We start from the raw sequence: 25,003 nt of genomic DNA, 5'->3' as shown, positions 1-25,003 counted from the left end.
AGCAGAAAGGAAGTCTGAAGAAAGCCTTGCCCTGCTCTGCCTGAGCAGAAACACTGAAAACGAGGCCCCTTTCTCCTGAATGCCTTGTGCCCGCGGGCCCTCAGCTGCCCGGGCACCACCGTCTTAAACAGAGGAGCGAGGCAAATAAATAAACTACCACGGCACCAAACCGCATCTCATCCGAATTTCTTTGCAGTTACGACATTGTTTGAATGCCGGCCAGGGGACAATTAACTTTTTTTCTCCTCCTGTGTCCTCTGACATGGCAGTGGGCAGACATTCTCTGGGGCTCTGAAAGAACGATTTGTCACTGTCGACAGCGGCAGCACTGTACTGCCGAGCCAATTAAGCTCAAGGTGCAATTCGATACAGCTTTTATATACACTGTGGATAAGAGGGAAGGCGGGGGGGGGGCTTGCGCGTCTGCATTTGTGCGTTTGTGTGCGGATGATTGAGTGGGGTGTGCGCGCCCGTCCCTATGGGTGTTTGTGAAAAAGCCAGAGACAAAGTGGAGGAGCATTGTGTTGGTGTGCTTTACAGCGGTAATAATGCGAGTGGAAAAAAAAAAAGGTCTCAGGCTCTGAAAAAAAAAAAACCTCTCTAAAAGCAGGGGGAAGAGGTTCTTTCTTGCGAGTTTAAACACTTCGACATGAGCAGCACCACAGAGGGGCCTTGTTCTGCAGGATTTAAAAACAACCCAACGGGGACTGAACACTATGCAAACTTAGATCCCCCTACACTCCTACGCAGGGCTGGGACTAATAATATCCTGGTATAATTAGTGATGAACACCTGTGCCTGTGCGAGTGTAGGAAAGTACAGACGGGGTGAAAGTGAACCGTAGGAAAACACGGAGAGAGAAGTAATGCAGATTCTTTTCTTCTCCTTTCCTTTCAGGGCCTTTTCAGGGAGGAGGAGCCAGCGTTAGTGGACAGACAGAGACAATTAGGCAAATAGATGGATAACTCCCTGCTATAAATAGAGCCACAGTCCCAACTGTGATTAATGCGAGCAGTGTGGGCTTTTGTGGCTTTCAGCCGAACAGAGCCCTCCTCCTGCTCATCCATTCAAGCCTTCCATTTGGAGGCTATCACTCTGCAAAGGACGCCACCTTGCTAGCGTACCCCTGCTAGCTTTATCGTGGCCTCATGAGCTCGAGTTACAGCCCGGGGGGAGAGGTCAACAGTCCAACCATTGATAAGTAATGCTAAAGTCCCGGGAATAAGAATGAGCAGGCACATGTAAGCCAAATAGCAGGGTAGCATTAAGGCCTCACGTACAGACCAATATATCTGAATGTTTTGGGGGTTTTTTTTAGCGGATGTTTGTTTGGATCCCCCCCACTCCTGACAGGTCAAGCATGTGTATATGTACATGTGTGTGTTGTGTCTGTCTGTCTTTGCAAAGGAGGACAGAGCAGACGGAGAGGGAGGGAAGGGAGGGGAGGGAGGGAAGGGAGGGAAGGGAGAGGAGGGGGGGGGCGAGCTCCGTGCCCGAGGCTTGTCGTTTACAGTTTGCAGTTGTCACAACAAGCAAACTATGTAGGACAAAAATGCAACACTGTAGTAGAAAGCCACATTTCCCGGCACACGGCAACTTCAGGTGTAGATTACATGTTTCAAAACAACGGGAAATGGGTCAAGCGGCGCTGCTCCACACCGTCTGTAAACATGTTGCTTAAATTTAGCCGAATGCCTTTTCGGTCTGCGGCGCTCCGGTGACCAGCTGACACATTATTATAACCCCTCTTGTGAGTGTGTACCTTCATGCTACAGTACAGTTTATTCAGTACATGTGTGCATAGCACAAAGGCCTTTTTTTGGTCAGATAAGTATGTGGAATGTTAAGTCTCCAAACACAGGTGCTTCTTATGAAACGGGAGAGATGGTTTAGATTGCTGCTACATTGGCAGACGGCGTGTGCACATAACACACCTAAGCTGGTCAAATTTGATCGAGGTTTTCAAGATTCAACAGCTTAGAAGATGTTATGGTTTCCGAGGTAAAACAAATATTTTATCGCTCGTCTCATCTCCGCAGAGCAAACTATTCACTTGGATATTAAACTCGGCAGATTCAGACACAGAGGGGCCCGGGTGTGCACATGCATGCGTGCAGTCCTTCGCGAGGAGAGCCGCCCCCACGGCTGCGAAGAAGACAGCGGTTCTGTGAAAACATGATAGGAGCTGCAGAATTCATCGGGCCTTATCTGGCACAGGTCGGCTGATAAGGAGCTGGACTGAAATTATTGGCTGGCTTGTTGGTCACAGTCTACAACAACTCCCCCCACTTGGCTGTTTGTCCCGGGACGCTGCTGATTGAGAGCTAGATGGGAACTGAGGGAGCGGTGCGGGATGCCTCCGTCCATGGGCTGGAGGGAATGTGACCGTCTGCCTCCACACCCACAGGCCGACCGCAGGGGCGCTCGGAGAGGCTGGGAATGTCGGGCCAAGACAAACGGGACGCCCAGAGGAGGCCCTGCCCCTGGCCTTTGCAACAGCCCTGCTCTCTGAGCTGCTCTGGCCTCCCAACTTCCCCAACACTCACTGTTATTCTAGGCCGAGAGACCCTCCCACACAAAGGGCAAGAGAGTAAGACAGGGGGGGGACGTGACGCCAAAGAATGCTGCGAACATAAATAGAGTTCATTAATTTCTAGGTGGAGAAATGAGTAAATGGAATTAGGAAGCACGGGGAAGATTGGGAAAACATTAAAACAGATGGTTTGTCGGGGCCAGAATGTCCGAGCTGATTGCTGAATGCGTGGGTTTTTCTCTGATAAGGCGAGAATACACTCTGTCAGGAGGGCGAAACCCAACACACCACGGACACGTTCTGCACCGTGGCTTGCGGAACAAATGGAAGTCAACACCTATTAATTAACGTGGTCCGCGAAGTAGGGGGGGAGGCGACGACGCGGAGGGGACGACCAGCGTGTTGCACCCATCGGCCTCTCCTTGGGTCGTCCAAATTAGATTTGCTCCGAACGTATTTATAGTCTCCGCTTCCAGTAACAGCTAATATGATCATAGAAAGGAAAAAGAGAGCGGGCTCGAAGAGAGATGAAAGCTGAGGAGGAGCGGGGCATAAATTTTAACGGAGGACTGTTCGCCGTGAGGACGGAAAAGTGTGTGTGTGCACAAGCGAGAGAGGTAAAAAAGAAAAACCATAACAAATCAAACGCACAAAGAGTTGATTCTGCGCTGAGGGCAACGGGGCTTGTTCGGGGTGGGGAGCTCTCGCCGCCGCGTACAGACGAGGCCTGTGAACCAGCTCAGAGGTCAATGCTGATGGAGGGTCAGAGGTTGGCAGGGAGTGCCATTCGAGGCCGTCCCTGAAGGGACAGGACAATGGAGGTTCTTATCAGAGTTGGAGAGCGAATCAGAGAAGCAGGAGTGGTTGTGCATGGAGCTGAGCCAGTGGCCAGAGGGTCAATGTTTGGCCTGGGGGACATCCTAGTCCTGGTCAGGGAGCCTCCGAGGAACACATTCCTTACATACTATCTTTATCTTCTTATAATGAGGGAAGCTGACATCTCACACGTGTTTACATTCTCCTCCTGGGTCCAGCAGTCAGTCCCGGTGAAGGAAATATAGCTGGCAGATTGAGAAATGTTTGTTGTGCAAATGCGCCTGCCAACAAACAAGGAGAACTCTCCCCACATTCCTGTCATAGAAATACAGCCACGAGTGACAATTTGGCTGGTCTGACTGTACACACAGAGAGCTCCTGTGGAGCGGTTTCACTATCTGTCAGCTCTTTTTAGTGGTTTGCCTGCGGTTTCCTCCAGCAGCTCGGAGTCTATTGACAGCATGACTCCTGCAATGTTCACTGCATCATCGGGTTACTTTGAAGAATGGGCTGGAAAAAGGAGAGCGGGAGCGGGCCTAGGAGGGAGAAGGATGGACACGGGGAACATTTAAGACATCCCAGGTGATAGCAGAGGGTTAACGTGTAGAATGCATACCACGCAAAACCCTCCACGGAGCTTTCAAGACATTCCCACAAAATGGCTTCTGTGTGTCACTGCGGCTGCGAGCAGCAGAGCAGCGGGCCTCGAGAATGGCCCCGCTGTGTGCGGAGTGTTTGTGGACTGTGGCTGAGCTGATGGACACGACCCAGGAACGGGCCTGGAATCAATTTTGCGCGTCCAAAAAGTGCCTGTGAATGTAAATAAAGCTCTTGAGCAAACAAACGCTTTCCAGAGAGGCACACACAAACATGGAAAAAAAAAGGGATAGGCCTACGAAATGAATCAAATGCTGGTGGGCCCCCCTCGTGTAGACGATGAGAACCCAGTGGGCTCTGTGAGCTTGTATCCACAGAAATTTAAACCAGGGCTCTTCTTCCTGCCTCCTGGCTAATCTTAAGGGTTTTATCCCCGGATTGATTTGAGAAAGCTCCACGGAGGAAGACCAACAAGGGCCCAATGAGAGGGTAACTTCATCCCCCCTGATGCTCTCCTCCCTCTTTTCCCTTTCCTTTCCCCATCTTCCCCTTCACTGCCACCACTCTCAGGCCCAGAACAGAAGACACACGGGGCCCTGTGGCCGGCTCCGGCAAGAACAAGCTTGCAAGAGAAGTGCAGCCCTCGCTAGCCAGGCCTGTTTACACAGATGGTGGCAAGCTTCATTATTTTTGTGAGGGGCGTGGAGGAGGTGGGGAAGGACGAGGATTGGCTGATTTTGCAGAGGTTGTTTATGAGCTCAAGGAGGGATGGTCGCCGTGGAGAACATTGGGTCAGAACATTTCCAGCGCCTTGCGTATTATCATCCCCTCCACCGGCACCCATCCCTTTCAACATCCCTCCCGCTCCCACAGATCGCACACTTTCAACGGTTTAAGCCTTCCCCAGAAATATTATGTGTCCATTATACAAAACAGTTATTAGTTTATGTTCACCATCAATCACCTAAAACATAAGCAGACTTTAGCTGGCTAAAGAATGAGCGCAGCGTCGGCCAACGATGAGAACAGCAGGCGTCGCGTCCAAATCCTTTTTCTGGAATGTAGATTTTGTTTATCGGCGAGGATGCAGATCACCTTAAAGTGAGCAACAACAGCTGTTCTTTTATTTGTGTCTCTCATATTCCCATGGAAAAAAATTAAAATATAATTGCGCTGTTTTATGGCCGCACTCATGATGCATTCCATCCAAACCAAAGTTTTCCTCTGTTGACAATCTTCGAAGGAGTTTGGATTGTTTGCTAGTGTTTTCTGGTTTGGTCTGCAACTATGCTGTCACAGAGACGGAGGCGTTTGGAAACGCTCACAGCGATGACGCTAACGTGCTAATGTTAACCAGGTGCAGCATTGATCAGGGCTTAATGATGGGATGGTGGGTGCTGCATGCAGGTGAGGGCCGACGACTGAAGGTATATTTGTGATTCCGCATTGGATGTGCGCCATAGCCTGCAGCACATGCTGACGTGCACCTCCCTGGAAATGTAGCTACACATTGCATTCACTGGATCCGAATGCATTGCCTCCTCGCACGTCTCAGTTTCTGGACAAGCACAGAAAATTAGCCCTCTTTCTGTCTCTACTCAAATGTCTTCTCTGTTGTTTTCTGTGTCGCGGTGATTTCTTTGAAAAATGAACCCCTCAGTTCCAATCACCATTGTTTATAGCGCTCGAAACTCAACACAGCGGACTAGCAGCCGACTGGCGTTTTAGTAGCACAATTACAGATCAATGCAGACGCTGCCACTCCCACTCAAGTCTAATGGCTAAACACGAAATGTCTCATGTCAAGCCAGCACCTGCTGTTAACTTGCGTCCAAGTCATAACTTGCAATCGAGGGGGAGCTGCGCCTCAGTAGCTGGAGCCCATGCCCATGAGAGGCTCAGTTGGCACATGGACCACACACCAAAGTGTCCTTGACCAAGAGACTGAGCCACAAGTTGCTCCCAGTGCTGGCACTAGTGTGTGAATGTCTGCGAGCTTGTGTGAACGAGAGGGCAAAAGTGACATTGTGACTGTCAAGAACGCTGTATATCAATACACAGAAAAGCACGACATGCACTGATGAAGCATAACATCATGATCACCTTCCTAACACAGGGCTCAAAAGGCCACGTGATCGCGCAGTGCATTGTGGGTCGCAAGCACCACTTTTAGCGGTCAGAGTTTGTTTATGCTGGTAATCCATTGACAAATCTGCCTCTTTAAGGGGCACCATTAAATTTAACGTTCAGGCCGACCTGTCTCCAGTTGTCACCGCCCATGGCGTTGCTCCGGTGCTGGAGAAAAGAGCGTTATTTGTGTGTCGGCTGGAGTCTAAAACAAAGTGACAAAGTGAAATATCGTTGGACGCAGCTGTTTGTTGTCTGAGCCGAAGAGAAGAGCGGCTCCTTCAGACTCATTGCACCACTTCATATCGCTAACGTTAATGTTAACACACTAAAAGGGCAACAACAAAACACATGAAGTGCAGCGTCGTGCAAAGTAAACAGACTTTCCAAACTGGCCCCTAAGCCCACAATGCATTGCGTTGTTTTGTCCTTCTGTTACGTCACCCTTTCGGGCCCTATTGTGAAGATGGTTGTGACTCATCAGAGAATGGACACAGGCCTCCTGAGGGCGTCTGGCAAACACAGTCTTGTTATTGGGGGACTTTTGGCCAGGTCAACACCTTGTGCTGTTTTTATTTATTTATTTTGCTGCCATCAAGGAGTGTCATTGCTATGTGCTATGTGGGTGCCTGGTCTGGCTTAGGTGGGTGGTACATGTCTAAGTAACATCCACGTGAATGAATGCCAGGTCAAAAGTTTCCTAGCAGAACAATGAACTGTGACGAGACAACGGTTGTCCTGTCAGTGGTCATAATGTTGTGGCTGTTCGGTGTAGATAAAAGACCAAAAACAGGAGGCCGAGACCTCATCAGCCTCACTTGTTACCTCTTATTGTATATGTTTGCTAAACAATTTAATCCCGATGGAGGCGGGCTCCAAACAGTCGCGTGTTGTTGCTTCCCTGTATCATCTATCTCTGCTTCCCATTGAAAGCCTCACGTCTCGGGCCATGTGGGCACCCAGATTCCTCCTCCACGTGGACACCTGCGCTCATCCTGCGCTCACATCTGCGTTGTCTGAGCCCGTCTCCCCTCGCCTCACCCAACCCTGTGGCACGCAGGCCTCTCTGACTGGCAACCACATGTTGATAACCCTTCCTCTGCAGCCACAGCTCAGCTAATCGTCTCTACGAAACTATACGAAGCTTAAAGGTGGAGGAAATGGCGTACATGTATATATCCAGCCCCGCTCGTGTCAACAGTGTCTGGATTATGATCGCTTTGATGAAGACATGTGGCGAGCACTACTGCGGAGGACTGGTGCCGTGTGACTCACCTATCAGGTGTGGAGGGTCAGAGGTCACAGCTGCAGTTAATTAACATACCAGTTTTCTCCCGTTGGCAGCGTGTACGGCCGTTAATTCGACCCACATACAGAGTAAAGAATGTTTAGGTTTCCCAGTGTATCAACCTTTAGCGCTATCAAAGGTGTTTTTGTTTCTTTCTCGCATTCTTTCATCACCTTCTTCTTTCTTTTACACGCTCCTTTGTTCCAGCCACGAAATTTGTAGCAGACCTGAAAGGTGAGCCCGGCCCAGCCTCTCATCGTAAGCCGCATGTTTCGCATTACAGGAATATTTTCACTTTGTATTTTGCTAACCCCTGGAGCTGATAAAATGCTTAAGAGCTCCCAAAAGAACAGCTTTCCTTTCGGGGTGCTTACGGTGACCGAATGTCTGAGCGCAGGAACATAACAAGAGGTCTATTCACGCGGCTCCTGCTGAGCATGGCGAGGTGTAGATGAGGCCCGTCCAGCTCAGCAAGAAAACACATGAGGCGTAGCTCTGGGCTGCCGAGCCCAGACAAGAGCCCGCCGACTGTTTGCTTGCAGACTACTGAGCGCTTCAAAACCGCATCAACAACCCCATTTTAACAAGTTATGTAGCCCTAAATATCCACCGTTATAAGAAGTTAGAATTGAGTTGTCAACACTTGTTTATGGAAAGAGACATTTCTGTGGATTAATTCCACCTTTCCCCAACAAGACCTGTCTGGGTCTAGAAAACATTACCTTGAAACTAGCGTGGTGATTTGCTACATTGCCTCTTTTTGCTTTGAAAAAGCTTCAGGAGCTCCGACGCAGCGGGAAACAAATGATTCACCTCACTGGCAGGCCCTTTTGTAGAAGCTGTATTCTAAAAAACATTGCAGAACAAATTTGAAGTGACAGCGGGAGGAGAAAAAAAAAAAAAGAAAAAAAAAAGGAGTGAGGTGAGGACGGGGGAATGAAGAGAGGCTTTGAGAGAAATGTGCGAGCAGGTTTTTCCGCGGCGACGGTTCTTTGTTTCGCACAGAGGCCGCACAGTCCGAGGCCAGGTGTGCAGGAACAGGTGAGCCCTCATCATGTGCAAAAGACATATGGAATCCCAGATTAATGGATTAACAAAAAAAAAACCACACACACAGTCAGACATTACTCTCTGTGTGTAGTCAGGTTAGTCATGTAACTATATAATCTATAGTTTTTATTCTACCAGAAGAAATATTGCACGAAGAAGAAGCATTGAATTCATAAGGAATAAAAAGCACTGTTGTGTAATTCAGTTCACTCACGCTTTGTTTTGTTTTTTTAATTAATGTCTGCTAATGAGTTAGTTGGTCGCCTTCAAGAGCGATTACACAAGTTTGATTTAAACAATGCGCAAACAGTACAGGAAGTGACAAATCATTTAAGCATCTAGCCATGTGTTTTTCTTTACCACATCACATGTGTGAACTTGTAATTGATTAAAGCTGGCCTGATGGTGGTCTGCGAACTGTACAAAACCACCTCTGATCCGCGGGAGCTCATCCTCAGATGATTTGGAAACTTAAAGATGTTCTTCATAAAGATATAATTTCACAGGCGATAATTGTGTGGCTGCGAGGTGAAGAGAAATCTGTGCCTCCAGGGCCAAAGCTGTAACCAGTCCAGTTCCTGGCTGTTAGTCTGGCTCTGGAGGGTAGCGGGGGTGGGTGGTTGGGTGGGTGGGCGGTTGGTGACGGGTGCTGGTGGTGGTGGTGGTGGTGGTGGTGGGAGGGGGTCCCTGTCCTGGAATAGCTCCCCTGGCCTGGAATGCTCTGGGGAATGTGTAGCATGGCGTTTGATTGGTCGGGAGGAGAAGTGTCTGTGCGTGTCTACGTGTCTGTGTGTGTGTGTGTGTGTGTGTGTGTGTGTGTGCTGTGGGTGAGTGGCATCAGTTATCAGAAGGTTATGGAATCTGTGAAGAGAATGAGCGAGGACAGATCAATCATTACGCCTGTTGGGGAACATCCTCTGTGCGGCCAGCAGGTTGACAGCCTGTGCTGTGCTGGGGTCTCAGCCTCGCCTCTTCCCTGTCTGCACCTTGTTGTTGAGGCTGCTGTCACCTTTCCCCCCCACCCCCACCCACGCCTCTTGTGCGTGTGTGTGTGTTGGCCACGCCATCGATCCGCTCCAGGCTTTGTGAAACCAGATCTCCCTCGTCCATCTCGGCGCAGCGGAGCACAGACAGGAGGCCCATTAGGCCTCATGCTCTGCAGGTTGACCTCTGAACTCCAGTCCCCTGTTTGACCAAAGTGGGCTAAGCGGTCTTGCTAGGTCAGCGTTTCCTCGGGTCATCACAGGCTATCAGTGGCTATCTGCGTATCTGCAAATGAGCAGGGGCTTCCCAAGGTTCGCAAACATCTCTGGCTCGTGTGCAAGCGGCCGCAAACAGACGCATATATAAATATATGTATGCGCCTGCAGACACAAACCCACTAAAGCACAAACATCTAATCCTGCAATTCACAGAAGAGATAAGAGAAAATTGCGGAGGCGCTGAGATTGAAGTGGAGCTTTCAGCAGCTTGTAAGTCAGTGGAGACAGTATAATGAGTCTGCACTGCAGCAGAACTGAACTGACAGGAGTGTGTTATTAGAGAGGGCATCAGACTCTCACGGCCCAGCCTGCTAGAAGTGAAGGCCCAGCAGGATTCCTGTGTGAACCCCTGGTTCTTGCTCCCGCTCCCTGCCCGGCAAACCCAAATCTCTGCCACAACATCCCCGACGGGAGGACTACTCCCTCCGCCGTGTTTGCTCAGCTGCGCTGGCTTTGAGTCGGGGCGTATCGAAACCCTCTCGCTCCCGTTCTCCGGCTGTTTTCTCCCTCTTCTTCTGTTTGGTTTCTTTTCTTCCGACAGTTTGTAGCCGTTTTTGTTCTCTAATTTGGCCTCCAGGCGAGTGCGCGTCCGACGTTTGTCGTCGGACTGACAGCAGGGAGGTCACGGAGGTTGAGGCGGGGAGGCTACCTACGGAAGTCTCACGTCTCCCGCTGCATAGTGTCACGGTGGTGTCAACATGTACAGTAGCCATGTAAGCACCTTTCCGCCGAGCCCGCAGCCCGTGTTTGGACTGTGAGCGCCGTGACTCACTGCTAAAGAGGCCAAATCTATTCGTGCACTCGCCAGGGTTAAAGTAAATAGCTTCCATTTGGTCTGCAGGCTTCAACGTAAACAACTTAATAGTTTGGGCTTTTTCACAGCCTCCCCTTATAAATTTAGTTTAGGGTCATTTGAATTTATCAACGTGGATGCAGGAAGGGCCTCATTTCTAAACCACACAAGTGGCAGTTAAAGGTAATTCAGAGTCCCAGTCTGAACGTGTTTGTCTAACCTGCAAAGATGCGTAACCGCTTGCGTCTCGGTGGAGGCCCCAGCCCCGACACCCCGGTGCACTCGTCCTCGTCGTCGCAGTCGCCGCTCTCGAATCCCTCCTCCCCCTCCTCGCTCCACCCGTCCACCACGCCTCCTCCACGTGACCGGGCTCTCCAGCGCTTTTCAGACACCGTCACAGTCCGCAGCAACTGTGGAAAAAAACAGGAAGCGGTTAAAGGTAGGTGACGTTGAAAAACGCGCGGCGCTCTCAGCCTCATGAGTCACTCATGCGGCCGGGGATGCGAGCGTACGCATTAATGGGTTTACAAAGCTGTGAAAGTAAATAAGGAGAGTCTCTTGATCTGATCATGCACTGTGTGATTATAATGGAATGAGGGGAACTTCCAGACGAAATCTCGGTGAGATCTAAAAGCGCTGCTGTTTACCAAACTCTTATTATAATCACCAGCCAGGAAAACAGTTTTGTTATCGGTGCCAGTTCTGTTATTTTTGTTCAAACGTGATTCATTCAAAAGGCTTGCGGCTTTCGATCCATGTAATTTGCTGGTAGAAAAAGAAACTGTGGGGTAAGCGGACTGGTGCGATGTGTTGTTACTGGCAAACGGCATTGTCCTGAATGGTTGTCTCAGGGCAACAGGGATACAATAACACCGCATGAAACGCTTCAGCGTCTAAAATTAAAAGAGAGCTGGAGGAAAGATCAGATCCTTTGCGATACATGTTTGTTTGCAAGAAATACCTGGTAAAGATCGCAGGAGACACGGAGCAAAACTGAACTGAAGTCTTCAGACGTGTAGAGTAGAAACAGCGTATCTATCTAACAGAAACATCATTTTCAACAGACTCTTATTCCAGTTTGGCCTCTGGGCGGTTAAAAGTCTTCTGATATTATTTCCCATGCCGTTAACAGAAGCTCATTACTCGTTGTGCAACACATACCAGAAGTGTTTATTGAGAACTGCGGTAAACTAATCAACTCATAAATAATAAAAAAGAAATGTGCCGCAGAGCGATTTCATTAACAAATTTCAAATTCCCCTTGACCAAGCTCGCGGAAACATTTGAGAAGTGAAACAATAAAGAAAACTCAGAAACATTTCGCCGTCGTTGTGTCACTTAAGGACAATATAGAAATAAATGAAAGAATTTATTAATTTTTCGAAAAAAAAATAAAAAATACTGTCTCGTATCCACAGATGAAAAACACGTGTGTGAGCTTGGAGACGACCTACGCAGCCACGCTCTGGCCATCTTTCAGCCTCCACAACATCACACATGATTGAGAGCCCTGCCAGAGCAACAGATGTGCTAAATTCCAGCCGCCTGCCCTCCGAGCATCCTTTCATCTCGCCGCTCTGCCTCCTCCTTGTTTGTTTTTTTATTGATTTCCTTCCTATCTGCATACGTCAGCGCGCATTTCTGTTGTTGTTTTGGTTGTCTGCGGGAGAAAATTGAGTTCATATGGGCCTCGTCTCAGGTCAGCTGCGACGTCTGCCTGAGCTCAGACCGGGTGTTTGTGTGCATGCGTTGAAGACGGGAGATATATATATATATATATATAAAAACCCCTTAGAGGTAATCACAGAATTACGTCAGTCTTAAGATAAACAAGCCTATTCAGTTTGCCTGCATATGCAAGCAAGTCAATAAGGGTGTTTTACCAGTGACATAAACTTTAGAGAGGGAACACACGTCGGCCTGTTCTCGGCGTGGCTGCCCAACAAATCTCCATTCATTTCCCAACATTGAGGCCATATATGCACGATGACCACAACATTTCTAAAAGCCCGGTCACTCAGACCAAGAGACGGACAAACAGTAACTCACAGACAGACCCGAGGATCCAAGCAGAGTCCTCCAGGGTGTCACATGAAAACGCCCCATTATCTCTCTCAAGTAAACTCTTCCCCCGTAATGAATAGGACTTTAATGTACTGGACTGTTTTGTTCAGGACAGAAATGTGTTTGTCCGCATTTGCCAGAGTCCTCCATAGATTTACTGAGGTCCTGAAATTCCTTCTCATGGTCTGTATCCTGGCAACTCGGGCCGTCTCGGGAAGGGGAGGGACGCCTCGCAAACCTTGTTAAAAGGCAAACAAGCACTTGTAAAGGGAGGCAGCGAAAGACGTGGCTCGGGGTATTTTAGAACAAAACCTAAAAAAAGGAATGAGGAGTGAGGGGAAAACTATTGACGGCAAGTGCCGCACCCTGTTTAGAGTTCAGGGTGTGTGTGTGTGTGTGTACGCAGGCCCGTGTAGCTCGCTACCTTCCAGCGTACACAGAAACCCTCCTCAGCGCATAAACAGACACTGATGTCGGAAGATACGAGAGTTTACAGCCATGCTACGTTCTCTGGTACACAAACACGCGTAGCTAAACACTAACACAGTGACGAATGCTTATCATGTTTAAATGTTGCAGTGTTCCCTTTCCTAGTTTAGACCGGTGGTATGCTAACAGTTGCTAATCAGCAAAATGTTGGACAAATAAATATCTGGACCTCTGGACCTAATGGAGCAACATGTAAATGTCACCTCGCCCACGATGAGACACGAAGGCTGTTAAGGCTGTTTTCCAGACATCTTGGTCTATGGGCCCAGAGGAAGATTTTGAGCTATGGATTAATTAGTAAAAATGTGACCTTTGACCCACTAGTGGGACTAGAAGCAACATCCAAAGACAATAGGTTGTCTTGGCAGTTTGTGGAAGACTCACAAAACTGATTTGTGTATATGGACACAAATCAATTTCTAAGGTACCGAAACAAGCTGTTTCAAGCTATATCAGTACTATATATACTATAAAACATAGGTCTTCAACAGGGAGCCCTAGGGGGCTTATGGAGGTACTGCAGGGGGGATCACAAAATCTTCGGTTGATCAGACATTTTTTAAATTCCCCCCATGAATTTAAATTTCTTTTAATAAATATTAACATGAATTCAACATATTTTAGTAAAGGGATAAATGGAGGCAGAAGACGTTATCTTTCAGTCAACACTTCACTCATTCAGCGATACAGGAGCTGTCTCATTATTTCACATTTCACAAAGAGCGCCACACTAGCCAAGACCTGTCAATCTACTGTACACAGCAGGCCCCGCCCCTGTTGCTGTTCAGCGAATCACGAGGCCGCATATTACACGCCGCATTTGGAATCTATTCAGTCCCCAGGTGAAATCACCTATATTTATATGAGCCAGTGTATTATTTGAACAGCTTAATATGGAATGCAAAATGATAATAATAATGTATATTTATATTATATTAGCACTAGGTCAAGTTTAATATAGAAGCAGGTCCCTCCTTAATCTCTCCATCAGTTTGGGGGTCCTTGACCTGAAAAACTTTGAAGACCCCTGCTGAAATATTTGGTGCAGGCGTGAAGAATAGGTCCAACTGGAACACATTATTTTCAAACGAAAGGAAAATATGTGTCCAAATAAATTGATTACACTTCGTGACTATTGCACTCACTGCCGCTGGTCTGTTCAGAAATAAATGATGGTCTCTCGTCTTCGGGGGACCACGAACATTTGCACCAGATTTCACGGAAATCCTCGTGATAGCCGTTCAGATGAAGTCAGAGAGTAAAATAAAGCAGCGGACCGACCAACTAACTCCTACACTGGCATCCTCAGAGCCACAGGGCTCCAGCGTCTGAAAGTTGCCCATTTTAGAATTAAATGTGAGTGAAATAGGATCCAGAACATACCAGCTATAAATAACAGCATATGACCACCAGATGAAAAAAAAAAAAAAAAAAAAAAAAGATTCACAAATGAGTTTTTGAGAGTTAAAAAAGAAATCGTCTTTGCAGCCATAGCAGCGGCTTCAACGAGCCGTAGCATCAAGCCGTGGCCTCCTCCACAGTGGGTTGGTGTGGCAGTGCCTCTCCCCGAACCTCTCTGTGTCAGGGTGCTGTGGCTTCTGCCCACTGGCTGCCTGCCTCTGCCACGGCTGCGGTAGCGGGGAGGGGTGGGATGCATGTTTGTGTCGAAAGTGACGCTGCGCTTTTGGCAAGGCTTAAGCCACTGCATGATCCGCCAAGAGCCACCAGATTTACCACAAGAGGGAGAAACCTCAAGCGGCTCTGAACTGGAATCTTCTGCAATTAAAAAAAAAAAAAAAAAAAGCCCAGAGCAAAAGGAAGCGGGGAGGAAACAAATAAAAGGCACATTTTTTTGGAGAAATGCTCAGTATGTTTTCCATTAAGAGAGGAAATCTGGCACTCCCACTCTTCCCGTCTCCCTCTTCTGTGTTTCGAGAGTCGCATCGGGCGCTGGCTTGGACAGACAGCTGGACACACAGAACATGTAATCAGCGCGACTACAGGCATCCCGCAGGCCACAGGGTTCACCTCCCTTTAACACAAAAGCGCAAGTCACACCAAGGAAACATGGGCTCAAAGGCTGCACACAAAGCCCAAACATGTGGCAGATTGCTCAATGCAGGCCAGCCCAGACAGAGACACAGAAACCGCAAGTCTGTCACTGCCTCCCACACATGACATGAACTCCACACAGGGTCACTGTTCGACACGACAGCTGCAGCTGAGCCTCAGAGCCACTGGCTGACCTGCACTATAGGAAATCAACCTGCGCTCACTGATCATCAGCTGTGGCCTTTTACAGAAGTCGGCACAGACTGAATGTATGAATCTGCTGAGGTGAATGTGTGATCCTGAAAAGGACAGAAGATGAACAATGAAGGCATTTTTTTTTTTTTTTTTTTTAAAGGATCTTCTTGTCAGCGTCTGAGATTGGGATCAGGGCCTCTGCTATGTCCTCCTCTCAACGCACAGGACATGTCTGGACAAGCTGCTCATGACTCGGCCCAGACGGAATCTGCTGCTCTGAATGTTTCTATCAATGCCTCAATGCATTTTGTCTGCAAATCTAATCTACAGAACTTCAGAGTTGGGTTCCCAGCAGACTACTTACTTCATGTTCTTAACAAAAGCTCCGTATCCAGCAGCTAATACTGAGCTGAACGCTAAAAATGCACAAAATAGACTCTTTTTTTTTTTTTTTTTCTGAGACAAAAACACTTGACCTGATATTTGGGTTTTGGATCAGTCGTTTAAAGCTTCTCAAATTGAAACTGTTTTCATAAACAATGAATAATGTGATTATGCGTAGGGTGAAAGGTGCTGCTTGTTCATGAGTCTGACCGGTATTTCCCCTCAGCTCTCCAGACGGTTCAAGAGGGTTTATATAGAACTTGAATTTATCAATTGGCCAGGAACAAGATGTGTACATAGGAAATAGTTTGCTAACACGCTAGTTATGATTTACGCAGTTTTGTCTGAAGAGCCAAGACGCAAGTATTTAGACAGTCAGACAGGTTTCTTTCATACAAAATGTTGGTAATAGTCCGTCACCGCACAGAAAAGCAGCCCAAATACAGTCATAGGTCAAAGCTGAACCGAGGAGTCTGTGTGTAAAGTGAAGGGCGTTTGCAACATAGTTTAGGTGATAACTTTACTATTAAACTTTGTGTGGCCTACAAACACATTTGGCTAACCTCAGGTTTTGTTTACAACATGTCTGACGGTGTGTATCTTTCCCTTTTTATCAAGAATCTCCACTTATTGAGCATACTATTATTGGTACTATTAAGTATACAGAACATGGACTGTATGTAAAGATGTGCAAACCCTCTGTGACCCACTCATAGTTCTAGGGACGAGCAGTTTTAAAGCTCAGTGTGGTGTCTCTGGGTGCCACCATCTTGGTAGTGCCTTATCTTTCCTCACTCTTAGATAATTCAAAAATGGTTAAAGATGTGCAGAGTGAGTGGAACTGGGTAGGTGGGTGACACGTGGGCAAAACGGCTTCTTATCTGGGAGGGTACGCCTTAGCTATGGAGACAGCCCAGACCCTACTCAGACCCTAACGCCATAACCTGACATGCACCTCCCCAGAAATATAACTATGCATCACAGTGACGCAGACAGCAAGAGATCTGATTGGTCCACTTGGTAGTAGCGTGTTTCCGCTACTTCTCCATCTCAGCAATTTTCAAGTTGATTGTTTTGGATCCGAATAGATGGAGCACATTGAGGAAAGGTTAACTGAGGAGGTTTGTTGAAATTTTGGCGAAAGTTTCAGTCGCCACTGTTGAAAGTGAATCAGGTAAGTAAAAGAGACACCAACCAGCACAGAGTGAGCCAGACTGATGATCGTACAAGTATAAATGTCTCGCACCGGCGTTGGCTAAATGCGTAGGTTACACCATCTATGTCCTGCAGAGGTATAAACCGTGCTTCAGTCATGCATACATTTAATCCTTATTTAATCCTTATCCTCATTTGATACAACTTGTAAGAGCCATAATTTATGTTTGGGTGCAATACTCCTCCGAGCCACAGGAGGGCGGTGTTTACACGGGTTGTGACAGGTGTTTTAAGTTGATTGGTTATTGTGGCAATGACGCTGATGGGGAAGATAAACAGTTGTTGACTGCATGCGAATCATTGCTGTTTTTGGTGGTTTATGTCATTTTTGGCTAATTTATTGGAAGCAATGTATTATTTAATTAATCAAAGTGGAAAAATGGAAAGACTGGATTTGTTCGTTCGCTATACATCCAAACAAAAGCCAGTAGTGGCTCAGTATAGGACTCTGTCACCACTAACTAATAATGCTAAGAGTTATACTTTAATGAGTCAATTAGCCATTAGCGATGATGTAGACTTGTTCATTTCTGCTGTAAAGTTGAGTATTTTACATTGGGAAGTCTTTGGAGATTGGTTCAATTTTAGAGCATCAAGCATCAAGTGGTCGTTCAAGGAACTGCAGTTTTTGTAACATCAGTGTTCGGTTTATTTTACAGCCGCTGACGTCCAGAACTAAACGAGAATTTAAAATGAGACCCACGTTGCAACTAATTATATTATCTTACAATAGTGAGAAGTCAGTCTCGCACAGACACTCAGTCTTTTTATGTAACAGGCTTTATTTTAATGTGCTTTCCATGGCCTGGTTAGACGTAATAAAATGCGGCATGCTACAAAGGGGATCTAATTGTCTCCGATTTATATTAGAGCTCTTGTAAAACTAAAAAGTGTACTTTTAAACCAGTCCAGGAGCTAACGCCCGGGTCACTGTGTTGGGCAAACACGTCACTTTTCCGCACAGACTATTTTTCTTGATAAATGAAGGAAATGGACTTTCCTTGCACCTAATCCCCCACATGTCCCCCTGAGCCGCTCTGTCTGTATCACGTTGGCAGGCATCCTTGTTTGGAGCTCAGAGGCCTGGGAGAAAACGAGAGTGGAAATGAACGAGGCACATGATGGGAGAGCAGAGACAGATAGAGGGACAGACAGAGGAATGACAGAAGGCACTTTCCACAGAGTGAGTCATGGAAAGCTCCTCAGCAGGCTGAGCGCCGTTTCAGGCGACACAGCCTGCCCTGCATTCCCACCAGCTCTCCTTGACTCATTACTCAACGTTTATTGAATCTGAAATATAAAGGGGAGGGGGAGCGGCGCTGTCTCATTCTTCTCCCTGTGTTTTTGCCTCACCCTCTTGTCTTCCCCTATCTGTCGAGTATGTCACGCAACGGGAGCCAGCCTCAGACAGTTAATGCAGACAAGATTAATTTCCTGATGTTCATTCCAGTCGGAAACAGAACACACAGAGAAAAAAGTAGCTCTCCAGCTCTACGTTAAACTGGGCGTGTGTCCACTCCACCTATCTGACTAAGCCCATAAGTTTATTTCCAGATTTTGTGCAGTTTGGACAGAGTCCTGAATAGATGTTTAGACGTTGTTGGCAGCGACGTAGTTCCTCTGGTACATAACCTTTGAAAGTGGATGTCAGCTCTTAAGCCTTGTGTACACACATTAAATAAATTGCAGTTCATCCTCTGACAGAATAAAACATTTTCCAACATATTCAGTTCAGATGAATGCAGAGGGTTAACTCCCTGCAGTATTAAATATATCAGGTATGACAGCAATTTCCAGTCTTTTTTGAGGCTAACCAAATGAAAATCTTTACTTATGTCTGTGAATGTGCCTGATTGTCTGTGTGGGGTTTAATAGTTTAAAAAGTCTCATTCCTGCGCAGGCCGCTCGCTGCTAAATCAGATTATACCCCTCAGACAATCCCTTTTTGTCTGCTGTTAGACTGCTTTACACGTTATCGACATGGTTTCCAGAGTCATGTGTTGCTATGAAGCCCTCCGTTTCAACATCAGCAGACCGTCAGTGCATGTCCCATGATCACACCTGGCTGCGATCCGGTAGGGCAGCAGCACCAACCCGGCTACTCCGTTGAAGGGCAGCTCAGCTCGTAGGCGAAAGAGAGGGGGGAAACGGCAAAGTTAGGGAGGGAGGGAGAAGTAAACGATCACAGAGGGCCGCCACAATCTTGCAAATGTGGGCCTTGGAATGATAAAGTTAGGCAGTGCTAACAGTTTGACAGGTCCAGAGAGGAGCCTCAACTGTGATGTACCCCCCCAGAGCACCGGCGTTCCAAACAAAAGGCAGAGGAGGAACAGAGGAGGTCTCTGATCCTCACAGGGAGACCCTCTAATGACCTAGAAGAGACAGGAAACAGGAAGTGTGACCCCTGACCTCTACAAAGGGGAGGGGGAGGGGGTGGGGGGGGGTGCAACACGTGACTGTGTCCAGTGACAACAAGCTCGGTGTGCGGACCACACGAGAAACTGTAGCAGGAGGACTCAGCTGTTCGTATTCCCGCTCGCTGACAGGTCGACGGAGAAGCAGAGAAAAAGAATCCGCGGAGAAAGAGTGAAAGCTCACGCCGCCACAGAAGGCGAGCGCCTGTCTTGTGCCGCGGGGTTTTAATAAGCCGGCTGAGTGATAATTACACCCAGTGGGGCGGTAGTGGTGTTGGAGCAAAAAAGGGGGCGGAGTGGGCAGAGAGTGGCAAGGCTCAGCTCTGGCCTCGGGACGGAGCGTTGGAGGGAGAAGTGGAAGTACGGAGGCAAGAAGGGCCGGACGGCAGTGGTGGAGGGAATGGTTGGGCCTCATTAGCAGGCAGACTAATTGGGAGGAAAAGGGCCCTCACATGCTCTGTCTGACCTCCCAGTCAGCAGGGGAGAGAGCGCCGGGGTGGGAGAGGAGTGTGTGTGTGTACCGAGTAGAGGGTAGCGGTGTCTGTTTGTTGGATTTCTAAAGTTTAGGAAGCATAACTCCTCATAACTCCTCAAATCCTAACCTCACCGCAAAGTCCTAAGTCTCCGGAAAAAACGAAAGGATAACGTGCAACTTGTGGAGCTCTGGCGGGCGGGGGTGGGGGGTTGGGGGTTGGGGGTGGACATCTCTGCCTACACAAACGCCCTGCACCTCCTCGGAGGTTTACACCAGGTGTCACACTTCATTTAAAGAACCCTCACGGCTTATCCCCACTCACAAATATAGCAGCATAACAACCCTTCTTCCTCCCCTGCTTCCAGAGCAGTCGTGCTTCACACATATAAAAAAAAAAAAAAAAAAAAACGTGGAGGGCGAGAGGACAAAGGCCCTGGGGGGTATATTAAATAACGCTTCAAAAACCTTCAGTAAATAACATCAAACAGGAGTCAGTCTCTTTGACTGGAGCGAGCATAATGACTAGGTTAGCAAGTGTAAGTTTACAAAACAGCAGGCCTAGTCTGACACCCATGGTGTCTATTAGTCTGATTGTAAGCACACACTGTAGGGAAAGGCCGCCGCACGCTGGCCTCGTCATAAAGCCGCCTCCACTTTATCTCTGCTCAAGTAATATTACACTTTTATATTTATTCAAAGTGCATTTGAAGTGTTGATTTATTTTATAGCCGTTTTCACGCACACACATCACCTCTGTCGCAGTTGTATTCCAGTGTGCATTCAAGATTAATAACTGCGTGTGTGCGCGCAGTAAAAAAAAAAAAAAAAACGCCGTGGCTCGAGTGTGTGAGTTACATATTAAAGAGTGCTTTCTGTACGAGCACGCACGAGGTGTTGAGCGCATGCTGCCCAGGCTCCGGTGGCTCGGAGGAAGTGAGACTGCGTGATGGAATTTGTGGCGCTCGGGATCTGGTTTATTTTCCACCCTGGATTCCTGTCCTACCTGCAGGATTTTCCCAGGTTCTGGCTTCAATTAGTCTGGGAAGCTGTGAGCAGAGGAGGGGGGGATCTAGGGGTTTAGAAGAGGGGGTGGGGGTGGGGGTTGGTGGTGGTGGCGGGGGCTGGAGGAGGGAAGGGCGACAGCGCTGGAGTCTGTCACACACAACTCAGCACAGCTGGGCAGATGGAAAGAGAAGCAGCGAACAGGGAGAGAGATAGAGCGGCTGAGGGAAGTAAAAGCTCAAACATTTGGGCGAGTTAAAATAAAAGCCGTGGCTCAGCAATGTGAGGACGTTTGTTCTTCACCCAAATGACAGATTCATTGCCGTCGTTAACAAAGATGTCTTTGACGTCCGCCGCGCATTCCAAGCGTGGCTCTCCAAACAGTGTCGTACAGCCAAGACGGGGCTGTCGGAACAATCCCAGGAGGTCTGGCCCTTCAAATGGCAAACTCATCTGACAAATGAAACGCTCTGTAATCAAAGACCAATCACATAATTGCTCTATTTTGCCACTAGCTCAACCATCTCCTGCCAGATTAGTTGTTCAGAGGAGAAACCTGATACTCTGGGAATTTAAACAGATGTTCAGAAAAACAATCTCATCCCCCCCCCCCCAACAGAACAAGAGCACATCATCAAAATGAAATGTTTTAATTTCAGACACGTCTCCCCCCGCGCAGGGACGCCACTTCGCGCAAAATGAAAGCGCGGATGCAGAGTCACGTTCACACGGTCAACTTCTCTGCAGGAATCGTCCACCTGGCTTCAAAAAAACAAAAACAAAAAAAAAAAACCCTCAGCTCCATGTCAGAGCCGAGGAGGCCGTGCTGGAGTACACTCGCCTCTATCAGCTCCAACAGATTGCATATACAGGTCACAACGCACAGATGGGACCTCACACAGGAATTTGTTACAGAGTGTAAGCATGAACAAAAATGTCCATGGCTCCTCACAGTCCTGCACTGTTTAAAGATTCCAAGTCAAGAAGCAATAACCGAAGAAGAAAGCCATTTCTCTTCATCCATTTATAGTGTGGGGCTCACTTTAGACTTGGCCGCGGCTCAGTCATGACATCAACCACTTCAGGCGTGAGAAAACGTTGTTTTATAGGCCGAGGCGACCGACCCGGGGTTTTTTTCCTTTCTTATGGTGTTTAGTTTAGCTTCGCAGAGGCACAAAGGCAAGGGTCTCCCTGCCAAGCTGTCTCCGTATCTGCTGATACTCTGATCAACACTGACAACGTGAGAAATGACACATTTCCGCCGCATAGCTGCATTTCACAGGGCCATCGTCACGAAGCACTTAGGAGCGGAGGAATGAAACATCGGGGGGATTAAAGTTGGAAGGAAGTAGATTCTTTGGAGGGGTCCCATGTTCCCCTCATTGTTGGAGAGTGCAGCCTCTATATTTTATGACACGTACTGTGGTCTGGGACTGATTCGTTTTCTTGAAAGTGGGTCAGTACGAGCTGGAAGAAGCACTGATTGTGTTCGCCGCTTCGGCCAAAAGGAGAATAACGCTCGTTCAGATGGAAAAAAAAACGTGTGCGGGATAAAAGAGCCTCGTAGGACTTGTAAAAGCGCTGAATGCGAAGTGACCCATGTTCTGAGTGTGGAGCTGAATGCATTGCGAGGTAAAATAATCTACACATCCTCCAGCCTGCAGCTCTTCTACTGTACAAGATGAACAATCACGAGGCTGAAATGACGCATCTCTTAATCAGCACGTCCCTCTGCTCGCCGGCTTCCAGCAGCATTGCTGCTTCACTGCCGGCCTGTACTCATACACTCTGCATATAAGCAGGGCAGATGAAAGCAATTATCTGTGAGCCATGGCCCACTCTCTCTTATATCACATGGTTAATTAGTCCATTTGCTTTTAGCCTGGCAACATCCAGAGCTGGTGGTCTTTCAACTGGCAGGAAGGCGGAGCCCTTGTAAAACTGCTTTTAACTAAACAACATCACTTTCCCCGGTGCCCTCAGAGGTTGTTTACAGTGGGCGAGCCGAGAGCAGCGAGGAACCTTCAAATACCGGGGACAGTCAATAAACAGTTAGCGGGATTATAAAGTATGTTTAAGGTCTCGTGTCTCTGGTGAAATGTGACATCGTGCCTCCTTCTAGACAGATACGACTTTAGTCGTATTAGCAGCGCGACTCCAGGGACGGCGGCGAGTCAGCTGGTGCGCCGCTGTGGTGCAGACTGAAATATCTCAAAAGCTGCTGGATGCATTTCCACGAAACTTGGCACAGACATTTATGGCCCCCGGAGGAAGAATCCTACTTTGTTTGATGAGTCCTTTAATCTAGTATTACAAGCAAGTTTATATATTTGTCACAAGCAATTTAAGGACTTCCTCCTACTTTTCCTCTTGCACTCAGGGGGTTAACGGGTTGTGGATTTGTGGGGGATGTCTCAGGAACTGCTGCATGGATCGCCACTAAACGCTCTCGTTTCGTGTTCACCCCCACTAACTTTGGTCATCTCTTGTTTTGTTTAGTTTTTTCATACAATATCACCATCAATTTAAAATAATACATTTGTTTCTGGACAAATACCATTAAAGTCAGTGCATCGGCCATTTCTTTATGGCTGATTCTGACCAATCCATTTATCCACGCTCTAAAATGTGATTTATTTCAGACTGACAACTTCGTTCAAGACCTATCTGGGTCTCAGCAACACAGAGGTCTAGGTCTATGAAATGATGCTCCTAAATCTGTATAAATCTGCATCTAATGCATGTGCCCTCTTCCTAAACATATTTTGGGTTAACGTCACTTATTTTACGTACACATTACCTTGACCCAAACCACACATTACTAGGGCAGCACCGATATTAGCCTCACAAAATGAAAACCTCGAGGTAACATGGGGTAAACGGCCTAGATAACTAATGGTTTAGTATGCACTTCTAAATATGGCTGTGAGCTCTCTGATGTTAGCAAATGAAAATAGAAATCTTTCATCCATCCAGACAACGTTGGCAACAAGTCCCAGAGTGCACACGCAGGAGCCAGGAAGCATACCATTTCATGCTATTAGGGAGTATGTTATGCATCGCCTTTGCGTTAGAGTGGATACTAATACTCAGCTAAGTCAGTGGCAACAATAAACACGCGTGTTAGTATTGATATTGCTCAAAGCATTTCTATGTGCAGTCTCACAGAGTTGCAGGCGTGGATGTAGACTGAAATGAGTTTGTTTCCAACATTTCGCAAAGTTTAAAAATGCGCTAATGTTCATGCAAAACGTAATGTGTATAGACAAAATGATAGATTAGCTGCACGAATTCTAGCCTCAACTGTTACCGCGAGCTGGAGTGACCACTGAACATACGGTGGACTTGGGTTGCACAGCATCGTACGGCGCTCCCGTCATTTTGTGCACACCAGCAGTGGTGATTGGTTTGAAAAATATTAGCTTAATCTGATTTCTGGACAAAAGTATGGCTAAGAGCCATAAACATTTTACGGCACATGAAATATGTGATCAAATGCGTTCAATTTTTTTCTTCAGAAGTTAATCCAGCCCCTTGAAGTGGAGATCTGAGGGGAAACTGGAGTTGAAGCAGAATCGCGCATGACTTGCTGTATGGTCATCAGATATGGAGCTAAAAGCTCCTATGCGAATAGTCAATCTGCATAAATAACAGGCGTTTATGCAAACAGCATCAGTCCACATGCATGCCATGTCATCGGAACAACACGGGAGGCAATTAGAATTAAAGTATTAGGTTACTGAGAAGATCTGATTTGGCTGTGTTCATGTTTCTAAGGGATTGTCTGAATGTTTGTAACACAATGAGCTCAGTCATTTCCCCAAACTGCAATTTCTCGCGAAATCTCATCAAAAGCCTATCAGGAACCCGATCCACATGGTAAACAGTCTGCTCTGCAGCAGCTCTGCTTGTAATCATGCCGTACGAGTCTTTGTCCCTGTCAATGCAGGAAGTTTGGAAAGGCTTATTACATTAGAACAAGTATGTCCTGTGTTTTTAAGATTAAAGGATGAGTCTGGTTTATTAACGCTTGGTTTAGTTCAGCTACATGATTCTCACTGACACCGGCATCACTAAAGAGAAGTAAAAAAAAAAGAAAGAAAGAAAAGAAACCAAGAACATGCACAGTTTTATGCAAACTTTTATGACACTCAAGAGTTATCTGGAAGAGAAAATAAATGCGACAACAAAAAAAAAATAAAAATAATACTCAAACTAGTCATTATAACCAACCACCGTAGTCCACA

At 47.3% G+C, this 25,003-nt stretch overlaps 1 protein-coding gene across 1 annotated transcript in view; it reads right to left on the bottom strand.

The window, feature by feature from the left end:
* The window catches only part of gpc3 (glypican 3), a 112,405-nt gene that overhangs the window by 5,233 nt on the left and 82,169 nt on the right, over nt 1-25,003 (bottom strand). The window contains exon 7 of the mRNA XM_047585957.1: nt 10,687-10,876. Within this exon, the coding sequence (XP_047441913.1) occupies nt 10,687-10,876 (190 nt within the window). The remainder of the gene's footprint in view (nt 1-10,686; nt 10,877-25,003) is intronic.

This window comes from Mugil cephalus, chromosome 5, assembly GCF_022458985.1.
Source record: "Mugil cephalus isolate CIBA_MC_2020 chromosome 5, CIBA_Mcephalus_1.1, whole genome shotgun sequence".
In the NCBI taxonomy this organism is placed as follows: Eukaryota; Metazoa; Chordata; class Actinopteri; order Mugiliformes; family Mugilidae; genus Mugil; species Mugil cephalus.
This window is presented reverse-complemented; position numbering and strand designations above follow the sequence as displayed.